General features: G+C 38.2%; 1 protein-coding gene across 2 annotated transcripts in view; it reads right to left on the bottom strand.

Annotated features, from left to right (window-relative positions):
• SBF2 (SET binding factor 2) overlaps positions 1-13866 on the bottom strand; it is a 227000-nt gene that overhangs the window by 126463 nt on the left and 86671 nt on the right. For both annotated transcript variants that reach the window (XM_082192752.1, XM_082192753.1), the window contains exon 3: positions 11349-11486. In XM_082192752.1, coding sequence (XP_082048878.1) covers positions 11349-11486 — 138 coding nt within the window. The remainder of the gene's footprint in view (positions 1-11348; positions 11487-13866) is intronic.

Raw genomic sequence — 13866 nt, 5'->3', positions numbered from 1 at the left:
GTGACCATCATTACATCTTGTGGGAGTATATTCCATAATTTAACTATGTGGTGTGTGAAGTACTTACTGGTTTGTCCAAAATTATTTATTATTATATTAGTTATTAAATTTCTATACCGCCCTTCACCTGAAGACTGCAGGGCAATTTACAATATAAAAACACAAAAATACATTCCATAATAACAAACAAAAACAGGACCCCACAGTATTTATTATTATTATTCCCAATAATATAATAATATTATTCCCAATAATACTCCAGTATTATAAGGGAGAAGTGCTATCCACTTTCTACACACCATGCTTATTTTTATGCCCCTCTCTGTCTCCTCTTATCTCACCTTTTCTCTAAACTGAAAATTTCCAAATGCCATAAACTTTCTTCATACGAAAGTTGCTCCAGCCCCTTGATCATTTTAACTGTGCTTTTCTGGAGGAGTGATGCAGAAGCATGAGCTTGAGACCACATAGCCTTTTTGAGGTGAGAAGACCAGAATTGTACACAGCATCCCGTGCAGTCACACCATAGATTTGTGTGACATTATGATATTGGCAATTTTATATTTATTCCTGTTCCTAATGATTCCTAGCATAGAATTTGCCTTTTGAACACCAGCTGAACAAATGAAATTTGCCCTTTCATTTGTGGAAATCCTACTCATAATCCAACCCAATGTATGGTTTAATTGTTGTTTTGCTATTATATAATCATATTTATTAACTGTATAGCTTGATTTTACTGTTGCAATTTGATTCTAGCTGATATTGTAAGCTACAATGGGTTCAATTTGAAGATAAGCAAGATATAATTTTATTTAATTTTTGCAACAACAACGGTGTCTAAAAATTGAAAGAAAGGACCTATTTTTCATAAAGGCTTCTTATTAAACAACAATGTAAAATTCCTGCAAAGCCTTGGCCTGCAAAAATTACTTTGCAACATAATTAATACAAGTCTTCTAAGCACATTTAGAGCACGTAAAATACGGTACTTAGTAAGAATGTGATTAACAATTCCAATGTGATAAAGCAATCAAAGAAATTCCTAGAAAACCAAAGCTAGTCACATATACAAACAGAGGTATTACCGGCCATGTCATTATCAGAAGTCACAGCCTAAAAGGATAATCTGATTAAACACATGACTTTCAAACTACTTTATTGTGAGCACTAACAGTATATGCATTCTCTGAACACACAGTGTAAAGCGAGAAGTCCATAGCCAGTTAATCTTTCGGTTCCAGTTTAGAAATGCATTCTCTCTCACAAGAAGACCAATGCAATACTCCATGTTCAAGAACACTTTTGGGAAAAAATATTTGATTTGATGGTACATGTATTTACCCCAAACACAATGGGAATAGCCACCCTCCTAAGTCTTCCATATGTCAGGGGGAGCCAAGCTGGTTACCTCCAGATGTTGTAGTTCTGATTAAACTGTGAATTACTCAGACTTGAAAGAGATGAACATAGCTGAGCAATATTGCTTCAGTCAGATTGACACATACAATTCAAGGAACTGAAAACAAAACCTTGGATATCTCTCTCTCTCTCTCCCTCCCTCTTTCACACACACACACACACACACACACACACACACACAGAGAGAGAGAGAGAGAGAGAGAGAGGAGCTGATAATACCAAGGTCGAATTCAATCCTCATATGGGACTGTGGCATAGTTCTGTACCACAGGTTGGACTAAATGATCCTCAGGTCCTTCCAACTCTACGATTCTATGATTCCACTTCAGCTTGGACAGCAGGAGGCATTTTTTAATAAAAGTAAAAAAAACCCAAAATATAGTAATTGTAATAACTATTTTAAATATTTAATTTCTATAACTTGATCACTGTTGTCCATGTGCTAGTAACTTCCATATTACTACAATGTGGTCTATGTGGGACTTCCCTTGACCTGTAAACTGCAGCTAGTGCAACATGCAGTGTCTCAGCTGCTCACTAAGGCTGACTATTACAGTACCATCATATTATTCTGCTACTACATTGGCCTCCAAGTAGCTACTGTTCTAAGTACAAATTCCTCTTAAGCACTTCTCAAATTTACCATCTCAGTGTAGTTTTTCTGCCTGAAATATGCAGTACAAAAATATGAGATAATGATGATAAAGATTCATCATCATCAACATACTTCTTACCCATCCCTCACCACAAGGTCCCAGGGCAGGTCACAGCGATTTAAGAATACAGTATTTATGTATGGCCTATGAACTATGTTATCAGTAGGTATTTCATGCTAGCGAGGAGGAAGAGGCAATGCCACCTTTATCAATTCTGTTTTGCACTTGGTTTCAGTGACTTTTGCTGCCAACCAATGGAGGATGGCATGGCAACATGCACTGCTGACCTTGCGTCCCAGCACCACATGCTGTTACTGGTTAGAGAAAAGGGTGGGAGGCAAGGCAGCAGATGCAGCGGAAGCATATCTGATGATCCTGACACTATGCTTATACTGTTTTGAGCTCCCTGCTGCCTTGCCCCTCTCCCTCTTGATAACTGGCAGCAGTGTGCAGTGTTAGGAAGCCAGATCAGCAACACAATCCCACCCATGCCACTACTGTAGCCAACTTAGCAAAACAAAAGTCTGAAGTTTTGTAAATTCTTCTTCATTCATCTCAGGTCCCTAGCCCCTGTACCCAAGTTTCTGAAATTTTACAGGTTACTTCCTTAGGAACACTCTACAATGTATGCCATTATCATACTAAAATCCTAAGGAAAAAACCTAGCACAAACCTCCCTGAATCAGTAACTCCCAAGCAATTCATAAATTAATATAAGCCAGTCTTCTGAAATTTGGCAGCTTTCTTGGCTGGGGGCATCTCTATGATGTACACTAATACAAATTGGACACAAAACAACAGGGGATATTAAATGCATCATTTTTAACCACCCTAAACTGTAAGGGTTGTCTTTCCAGGAAATTCACTGCACCAATTGTTCTGAAATTTGGCAGTATTCATCCCTCACAAGGGTTTTTTTTAAACAAGGGGTTTCATTGTTTAAAAAAAATAGATTGAAGGGTGCCCAACAGAAAGATTCCTGAGCTACTTACAAACAGCAAGGTAAACTATGCCTGCAAATATCCAATTGTGTCAAAAAGAGGGGTAAGTTATAGGCATTTTTATTTTCCTACAATAGTGAATGAGAGAAGGCATGAAGCTTCATTTTTTCCAAATTGAGATATGAACCCAGGCTGAATTAGGAAGTTTTCAAAATGCTTTATAGCAAGTCAGGTAGTTTTTCAAAGAACCAAATCTGGGTCTCAACTGAATAAGTGTATTCTGTGCTGAAAACTATAGGAAAAAATCAAAGTGATATAAACAGATAAAGACATATTCCCCCTAAAATTAACTATATTAAACATCAGAGAGCTCATGACAATGCCATCTGAAATATACTCTAAGACATCCAAACAATGAGATTTTTCTTCAAGTCTTTTATGCATGATGACAGCAAGTGCTCCAAAATGAAACAGGCAACAGTTTGTTCTTTGGTGGTCTCCATTTTTTGCTGATTATTATTCCCAATAGCAACCAATCTACTTAACTGATTTAAAGTGAGAGATGACATAGTGAAGCCCAGAAATGGGATAATATGTCAATTAGGAACATATTCAGAGATTAAAAGCGAAGAAAAAGCTGTGTGCTAACACCATGTGTGTCAAGAGTAATTTTTAATAATTTGCCATATCCTTTCTGTCATAAACTGTGTCTCATCTACATCAGTTGTAACAGATGAAGATGGGAATGCTTTAAAATTAATCTCATACATATAGCTCAAAGTCACAGTTCCCTCAGCTAGTTTGTACTTTAATACTATCATGTGAATAAGCTTTTAGCAGTAGAGTTCATATTAAAGACACAGTCTTCACATGTCAAGCAAAGGAAAACAACAATTTTTTAAAATTAATGAGCTACTTATTAAAATATTCAAGACAACTAGGTCAAGCAGAAGCAAACACAAGGTTGGAATAATATCCTAATCTATTTTAAGTGCTTAAACTTTGTATACTATTAATGTAAAATGGATTGTATTTAAAGTAAATGTATGGGGGGAGCATACGTTAGTACACTATGTGCAGGCTTGGCTGACAAATATTTCATCTTAATGCAGTAGAAGACATGTTCTGGATCAGTCTGACCTTGAACCGAGAATAACCAAGCTAAAGCTAGTAAACCCTCTCACATCTAAAATGAGTACAAAATCAGATTTAAATTTAAAAGATTTACATCAACCACAATCAATTTATGAAGAAGCAATTTCATAAAATATTTCCACTGGTTTTTATGACATTAATGAGCTCATACATTTTCCTGAAAAAATGGTGTTCACACAACATGTTTAGCATATATGATTTACATTATATTTGTATAAACTATTAATGGAACGCCAAAGAACTCAAACAAAAAATGCAGATGAGTTTCTGAACTGCTTATAAGACAAATGAACATTTTAAAAGACAGAAAGAGAGGTTCTCAAAGGTGCAGTACAAAATAATATATCAGTGTAACATGAATCATGTGTCATAGCTCTTCTTTAGTGGCAACTGATTTAATCCATTTAAACTGTTTAGGAACTTGTGGCCTTCCAAATGTTGTTCATACTACAATTCTGCTCAGCCTAGCCAGCAAAGCAAACATTCAGGGATTATGAGAGCCATAGTCCGAAATCTGGAGGGTATCCTGTTACCTACACTTGGTTTAAACTCATTGCTGCTGAAAAAAATAAAATAATTTGCATTTGGCCAATAATCATCCTCCGTATACTTCTGAGATCCCTTCCTAGCAGTTAAATGCTAATCATGATAAAATTATGACTCTCTACTGCCTAAGCAATGAGCATCACATAGGAGACATGTGGAAGCCAGACACTTTTAATCCAATTAATCTAGGATACATACAATCAGTAAACAAATGTGAATCACTTATGTCATAAAGTGAGCAAACACAAAATAGAACTTTCCCACATGTTTAGAGCAGACACAGACACATGAAAATATTTTTAAAATACCTTGTTAATCCATTTTTTAAATCTCAATAAACGAACCTGAAGTGTTCCCACAACCACAAATGTACATTAAAACCGTCCGTCCTGCTTCAAACTATTTTTTTCTGAGAGACAAAAAACAAAACAAAAAACCCAGCAACTTCTGCTTTGAATCCAAAAAAGTTGGTTTACTCCATTTGTTATGGGTGTTTTGTTTGCAGCTCAAACACTTCAGCACAAATTCCTACTTGGTTGGCCAATTTGGATGGTCTGGTTCAGGGGTCTGCAACCCGCGGCTCTGGAGCCACATGTGGCTCTTTTACACCTTTGCTGCGGCTCCAGGGCGGATACTAGCGAGGGGAGGAGGCGCATTGTGCGCCCCGACACTCCCCACTGTGGTGGCGCTGTACTGGCTGTGACGTCGCATGGGGGCGGTGCGTGCGTTAGTCACGCACCGTCCCGACGTCACCTTCCCGCCCACCCGCTACATTGTAAGGGGCATGTACGCTGGTCACTGCACTGAAAGGGGGCATTTACGTTGGACACTGCATTGAAAGGGGGCATGTACGTTGGTCACTGCATTGAAAGGGGGCATGTACGCTGGTCACTGCATTGAAAGGGGGCATGTACGCTGGTCACTGCATTGAAAGGGAGTGAAGAACACACACACACAAAAAGGTAACTTGTTAATTTAACGTTTATTTCTATGAGGAGGAGTAATTCTGAGGGGTCAAACAAAGAAATAATAAAAAAGTGACAAAAAAGTTATTTTTACAATGACGAGTTTTGCGGCTCCCAGTTTTTTTTCCTTCAGAAACGGGTCCAAGTGGCTCTTTTTGTCTTAAAGGTTGCAGACCCCTGGTCTGGTTGACCTTAAACAAATTGAAATTTCTCTGAGATTATGCTTCATTTTAATGTTCTCTTTAGATTACGGTATGTGGGTAAGTACACATGTAGGCTCTGCTTCTCTCCTGCAGGCAACAATTCCTGAAATTCCCAAACTGAAACCAAGCCCAAGGTCATGTAATAGTGCATAGAATAGTACAAAGCCCTTACTTGGAAATGCCTTTTCTCTAGGATGCGGGGAGACTAATTTTTCACTAGGAATTAATAATAATAATAATAATAATAATAATAATAATAATAATAATAATAATTTTTATTTATACCCCGCCCTCCCCAGCCAAGGCCGGTTTCAGGGCAGCTAACAAGCAATAATAAAAACAAGTTGAATGAATACAAATTAAAAGCAAGTTCAAAATACAACATTAAAATATTGAAACATTAAAATATTAAAATGCAGCCCCATCACAGGAGGAGAAAGGAAAAAGAGAAAAGAAAGACGGGGAGGGAATCAAATTGGTTCCAAGCCAAAGGCCAGGTGGAACAACTCTGTCCTACAGGCCCTGCGGAAAGAAATCAGATCCTGCAGAGCCCTGGTCTCATGAGGCAGAGCATTCCACCAGGCTGGAGCCAGTGCTGAAGAGGCCCTGGCTCTGGCTGAAGCCAATCTAACTTCCTTAGGGCCCGGGACCACTAGGGTGTTGCTATTTATGGACCTTGAGGCTCTCCGTGGGGCATACCGGGAGAGGCGGTCCCGCAGGTACAAGGGTCCTAGGCCGTGAAGGCCTTTAAAGGTCAAAAGCAGCACCTTAAATCTGACCCTGTACTCCACTGGGAGCCAGTGCAGCTTGAAAAGCACTGGGTGAATATGCTCCCATGGCAGAGACCCCGTGAGGAGCCTCGCTGCAGCATTCTGCATCCGCTGGAGTTTCTGGGACAGCTTCAAGGGCAGCCCTGCGTAGACCAGAATTAAAGTATATGTGTCAGGGAACTGCCATCAGCTCAGAGGTAAGAGGTGGAAGGGCAGTTGGGTTACAGGGAACCTCCGAAGATCGTGCAAAGCAGCTCTTCCTCCGGCGAGGAGGGAAGCCCCACCTCCAGTGGGGAAGGGATGCAGGGATCGGAAGATGCTAGAGAGCACCGCAACACCGAGCTTGAACAAAGCAGGGGGGAGGCAAGTCCCCCTTTGCCAGCGCCCTCTCTGCGCAGTCGGCTTACGTGCAGAGAGGGGAGGAGAAGGATGGGGGTCAAAAGACTGTTATGCTGGGGAAAGTTTAAGGACCGCCCACTCCCAGATTCTGCTAGTGATTGAGCAGACATGGACATGAGACGCTCGGCACTGTAAATGTTTTTGTACAGTTAATAAAGCCTGGAAAAGACCGGTGAGAGTCTTGCCAGTTCGCTCTCGAGCAACCACGCAGGCACATAACAATATGGAAATGTAAAGCAGTTTACTGAAACACAGTTTACAAAGATAGAACAAAATAAATTAGAGAGAGAAAAGAATCAGACTGCTTTAATGTGACCCTGTTGGCAAGCGTAGCGGCCAGTTTGAAATTTTGTAAAAGTTGTATGGCTACATTATTACAAGCTGCATTATAAAAGCAGATATATAATGAGATATAATGTGAAAAAAATTGTCTGTAGTGTCAAAAATCTGTTATTTTTATAAAGGCTATTCAAAAGATTTATGAAAATCTGAAATCTAATCAGGATATTAATTTACACCAAGACTATGGGCAGTGCATGTAACTAAAGGGTATGCTACATTTACAAAAGGCCATATTAACAGGAATTTGGAGAGTAGGGTTTTACCAAGGGTAAAGCTAAAAAATGTCTAAGAAAACCTGTGAAATGGTTTTTGGTTACTTTTTACCAACATTGCTGTGAACCTCTATGTCCATGTTTGGTATTCCTGACACACCTGCCCACTATTGCAACAACATACCTAGAAGAATCAGACATATTCTATGCACCTATGATTAAAAAATGCAGGAGTACTTAAGAAGCCTAAAATAGATAGGGCAATGCCTTTAACATTAACAACTCAGGGCCACCGTCAAACAGTTATAAACCCTTAGCCTCTTTGTTATGCTCCGAATAAATTCACGCACTTCTTCCAGACCACAGAAACTCTAGAACAATTTTAAAATATTAGTTCTGGAATCTGAATAAAAGAACTTCTAACCACACTCATGAATAACAAACAAAAGCAGACAATTTAAGATTTAACTGTGTATACAGCATTTTCATTTGAATTGCTTTTAAAAGCATTGCACGTGATGCATCAATGGTTTTGCATTTTGTATCAGCCGCTAAATTCTTTTAGGTGTCTTTTACTACAGAAAGCAGCCAAACCTTCCAATGAAGTGTATTATACAGACCAAAATATGTGGGAATAACACCTTATATGTTTTGCCTTCTACTGCCAGAACTTAGTAGCCTCAGTTTTAATGTAAAACTTTGCTACTTCACATCTCTTACATTAGAAGGCTTGATCATATTGGGTTGTTTCCAATATTTTCACACTATGAATGGAAGGAGCTTTAATTTCATTCTTCATGGAGAAAGAGTTCTGTTAACAGAAGGAGGTTCCAGCCTCAGTAACAGCAGCAGAAAGTTGTGGCAGCACACTAACAGCAAAGCATACTACAGAAGTAGTCAACTTTTTAATCTAGTATGTATTTTGATATTTGCCACCTACAAGGGAAGAGCATGCATACATGGCCTTTGTTTTCTGTGAGCTCCTGCTTGCCTTCTTCTGGTGACTACTGATCTAATTTTGAGACCTTAGACACATGCATTCTGTTCTTGGTGTAATAAAAAGATAATATTGAAATTCTATTCATAGTTACACAGATGTAAGTCTCACTGAGTTCAATAGGGCTCACTTTATGAATATGGTTCTTATTCAGATTCAAACATGCTTAGCTTCAGGGAAGTGGTGGCCTCTTGTGCCTTCAGACCACGCTCTGGGAGCTTCTGGGTAGTTCAGTACAAGATTGGTCTCCAAACCATTTAGATTTTTGAGTGTATAATCCTGGGTATGCTAACCTGGGATTATGAAAATACCACTAAATAAGAGTTGGCCAACTTTCTGTGAACATGCAAAGGATTGCTCTGTAAATCTCACTGCAGTCTATCAGAGTTTGTGCTTCATTTTAATGTTCTCTTTAGATTATGTGGTTAAGTACATATGTAGACTTTGCCTCTCCCTTGCAGGCAACAATTCCTGAAATTCCCAAACTGAAATGAAGCCCAATGTCATGTAATGGTGAATAGCATGGTACAAAGCCCTTCCTTGGAACTGCCATTTCTCCGGGGGGGGGGGGCAGACTAATTTGTCACTGAGAATTGAAGTATATGGAAATTTAAAGCAGAAACACAGTTTACAAAGACATAACAAAATAATTAGAGAGAGAAAAAGAAAGAATCAGACAGCTTTAATATGACATTATCTAATATGAGATTATTACAAACTGCATTACGGATCAAAACATAGCTATCTGAAGCATCAGCTTCACTCAGATCACCCTGTCTGCACGCCAAGATCAACCACGTAGAGGCCTTCCTCTCATGCTTATCTTTGAGCACTGGGCCTTTTAAGCTGTGCTTCCACGTCTCAAGAATGCAGAGCTGGTTCATCAGGCATCATCCGTACACAATTGCAAGACATTTTTTAAAAACACATCTGTTTTTTAAAAAACAATACTTGACTGTTGCCTGAAATCAGGCTTTGTTCTGTGGGGTTGCCAGTGTACTTTGTCATTATTTAGTTTTGGGTTGGCTGGACATTTTCCTTTTAATTTAGTTAGCTTTAATTAAGTGTGTTTAATGTGGGTGTGTTTTATATATATATATATATACACACACACACACATACACCATCTTTGGAAGACATTTGCCTGTAAATGTTGCATTAAAATATTTCATGTAAAATAACCATGTTCATTTTTTGGCATTTTGCTTTTTCCCAATTTCAGTGATGTAGCTCTTGGTTCAACATCCATAAAAATGCATCTGAAATTACTTATTTTGAGAGAAAACGCATTTAAAAATACATATTTCGTACAAAATGCATAGATAAATGTGAACTTGCATAATTTTTTTTAAATTCACAGATTCCTGCAGAAACAGGACTTAGGAATGAACAGAGCTGAAAATGACTCAGACCAAACATACACTTATCTCTATTAAAATATTACTCCAAACCATTTAATAATTTTTGCTAACTAGCAACAACCATTAACTTCTTGAAGCTCACTATCATGTTCAATACTGGAATGACCTTAGCCTTAGCCAAAGAGCAAGTTGGAAAGAAGCAGTTTCAAACAATTTATAATAAATTTCACAATTAAGTGTTGCAATATCTTGGTCCCTAGATTCTTTCTACAAAGGATTCCAAATAATGTGTCATAGAGAAATTATTTAAAATTTCCAATTTGGGTAAATTACTTCAGCAAGCATTTTAAACTGTCCAGAAATTAGTAATACACATGTTTTAAAGGGGAACTGCCAAGAAGGTTACACCCAAAATCTAACCTAACTTTTCTATTTTTAGGAATGTATTCACAGATCTAAACATGGGGTGGGAGTTAAGCATTTTAAATATAATTGATTAAACAAACATGCAAACAGTAAGAAAGTACATGTTCTAATTATGGAAATATGTGTACATGAATAACACGCAAACCCTTACAATTGATATTTCTACATCAATGGCAGTATATTAGCATTGACCATCATCCCATAATGGTTTGTACTATATTGCTTTGTACTGTATTGTGTTAATGCTATATAATACATGTATAAAAATAAAATTGTTATGCTTTAATCTATTCCAATACACAGACATCCAGCAGAGGGAGTAATGTGTTTTTAAAATCATTCTGAAATGTAGAACTAAGAACCTGTGTTAAACCACAAATAAGAGAGCAAATAAAAATACCATGTTGAACTGCTTTCTATAAATATACAAATTACATTGAACAGAAACTAGTTTTTTGGGGGGCGAGGGGGAAGAAGTAACAAAGAGGTTTCAAATAAGCATCCCTTTAAATCCTACTACTAAGACTCAAGGGAAAGATGTTGAACATAGAATTATAGCTTTGGAAGGGACCCAAGGGTCATCTAGTCCAACCCCCTGCAATGCAAGAATCTTAGCTAAAGCATCCATGACAGATGGCCATCCAACCTCTTCTTAAAAGCCTCCATGGACTCCTTCCACAATCTCCAGAGAGAAACCATTCAACTGGTTAATGAGCCAAATGTAAATTGGAAGACAGATAAGTACACCAAAATTATTGAATAATATTTGAGTTTGCATAAACATTTCTTTTAATTCAGATCCCCAGTTATTATGGGCCAGGCAACTGATGCTGTAGATGAAATGTGCATGAGTGAGGTACATTAAGTGCTGGATATGTGACTGAAGAACTTGTAGGAATGAGTTCCTAGGTTTGTGTGCATGCGCTGTGTGAATGATTCAATAAGATATTTACCTGAAGATTGATCTCTGCTTCATAGAAAGTCAGGCAAGAGCAATAATGCCGTTCAGAGTTTATATCTGTGAGCACCACCACAAAGAACGTAGGCTGCTTCCTCTCTCTGGACAGATGCCATCCTCCAGGCTGACAAAACTATGATCAAAGAAAGCACAAGTATAGTTTTAACCCACAGGCCAACTACATTGATTAAAAATAATCATTTATAATCTGTAAAACTATGATAAATACAAATACTTATAATGGACAGTGTTTTTTATTTTATTGCAGATCTACTTGACAGTTCACAAACTTGGAACACTTGGAAACATTTCTAGTATGGCATATTTTGTTCTTACAATATTGACAGCTGCAGAAATAACTCATCTAAATTATACACACAAACACTTCCAAAACTGTGGCATTTCTTGTAATACCCAGAATTTTCAGCTGTAGTGTTGCTCTTCAGAAATCAATGTCTCACCAATAGAAAGAGTGGTGCTTTTTGGCTACTCCATTATTATTTGCCTAGAACTACACACACACATCTTGAGTTCCTCAGGGTCTGCTCTCCAGAATCCAAACCTGGTGCCAGACTTTTGCGGTAACTCTGGGCTAAAGAAAACAAAAACTATTGTACTGTACCTTACTTTGCAACATCTAAATTAAAGTTTCTGTATTCAAGACTACAAAGTATCAGGCTGCAAAATAGAATAAATCGCAGAACACAAGTAGCAGAAATGCTGCTAATTAATGGAAACTGGAATTCAGTGCTATTTTTGTACTAATCAGATTCCAATCAGTATTTCAACAATGAGGCTAATTTCATCTAACGAAAAATATATAAATAGCTTATTTTGTACAGAAGCCCATTAACATATCCAAACAGCTTTCTAACACTGTTTTCCATTCTATTACATATTTGACTCAAAAGGATCTGTGCAGACTAATCCAGATAACATGACACTTGCATAACAAGATCTAATTTGGTTTCTCACAACAGGTCCCAAGAAGTGGTGGTACAGTGTATTTGTAACATTTAATTTGTTAAGCCAGTAGGTATTTTAATCACTGCTTTATGAGATTTTTGTCTTTACAAAAAAAGAAGTCAAACCTTATTTCCTCCATAAACCTTTAGGAGACTCCCTTGTTCAATGAACTTCAAGTTGTTTCCTGCTTGGCAGGGGGTTGGGCTCGATGGCCCTTGTGGTCTCTTCCAACTCTATGATTCTATGATTCTGTCTCTCTGGATTATTTTATAATCCATATTTCAAAAAACAAAACTAAAATAATACAGAATTAAATCACTGTGATAAACAATCTGCTTTGTCTAGGTAAAAGAATGAATTTCTCAGTGATTGTGGAAGGCTACTGAAAAAGGTATTTAAATATTAAAGGAGGATCTTTTTATCATCTGTTGGGAATATTCAACACAATATGTTTCAATAACTGACCTTACTCAAGGCATTCAATTGTGTATTAACTGAACAGATAAGAGTTGGCCGCAATTCCTAAAATGAGTGCATATTTATGTATATTTTGTAAAGACAAGCATTAATGTTTCTGTTCCTCTAGTGAAGCTATCTCAAGAGACCCATGGGACTAATTTAAAATGAGGTATAAATTATTTAATAAGTTCTATGTCATAAGTTTTCTGGAGGCTGTGAGGTGGTGATGTCACTCATTGTCATGACTCAGCTTACTGTATAATAAAAATGTAAGATTTGTAGTGCCGCATCAGAATCCTGAATGTGCATGAAGTCAGGGTGGGGTTGTTGAGCATAAGAGAAGGCAAGTTGCACAAAAGCAGTGGCTGTGGCATGGAGCTAGAACGGAAGGACACTGAGTGTAGAAAGTAGTGGGAGAGTTCTCAATAGATGTCAGGAGCTCAGGCAAGGAATGTCAAGAGTGAGGAATTGACTCTTTGTTGTCAAAGGTTAGGGAATGGTATGTCCATCAGTCCTACATCTGTCAGCTACTCCTAGATGCGCACCCGATGAGGCAGTTGCAGCAACAGAGAGGTCCAAGCCCCCCAACTTGGTTCATGTATCGCCCTCCACCCGAGCTGTAAACAAGCTGGCAAAGACTCTGGGGTTTCTGCTCCTCCCACTTCAACCCTCTTCTGGTTGTTGTTCCTTTTTTTGAGACAATGGAACAGGAGAGATGGGGACAGGAGGAGGAGGTAGGGAAGCCCTTGATTCTCCACCAGCCTGACCTATCTCTCTCTCCTCCTGAACCTGTTCTTCACACTCCAGTCCTGCAGCTTCTCCTGACTCGTCTCCTGGCTGTTACAGGCTCCCCCAGATCAATGATCACTTCTTCCAACACACCTTCTCCCAATGGCCACTCACCAGTATCCAGCCACCACTACTCAGTGCCCAGTCTGTCCCTGACAATAGACTAGGAACAAGGGTTGCTTTTAAAAAGGTACAGCAGAATAATCTTAGAATGGGGTTGTCCATGGTAAATAAATGTTTCAGCTAAGGATGGATTTTAATTTAAAGTTGTCAATTTACTAACAAAGCTTGCGAACCAG

Source organism: Podarcis vaucheri (genome assembly GCF_965113315.1).
Source record: "Podarcis vaucheri genome assembly, chromosome: 1".
In the NCBI taxonomy this organism is placed as follows: Eukaryota; Metazoa; Chordata; class Lepidosauria; order Squamata; family Lacertidae; genus Podarcis; species Podarcis vaucheri.
This window is presented reverse-complemented; position numbering and strand designations above follow the sequence as displayed.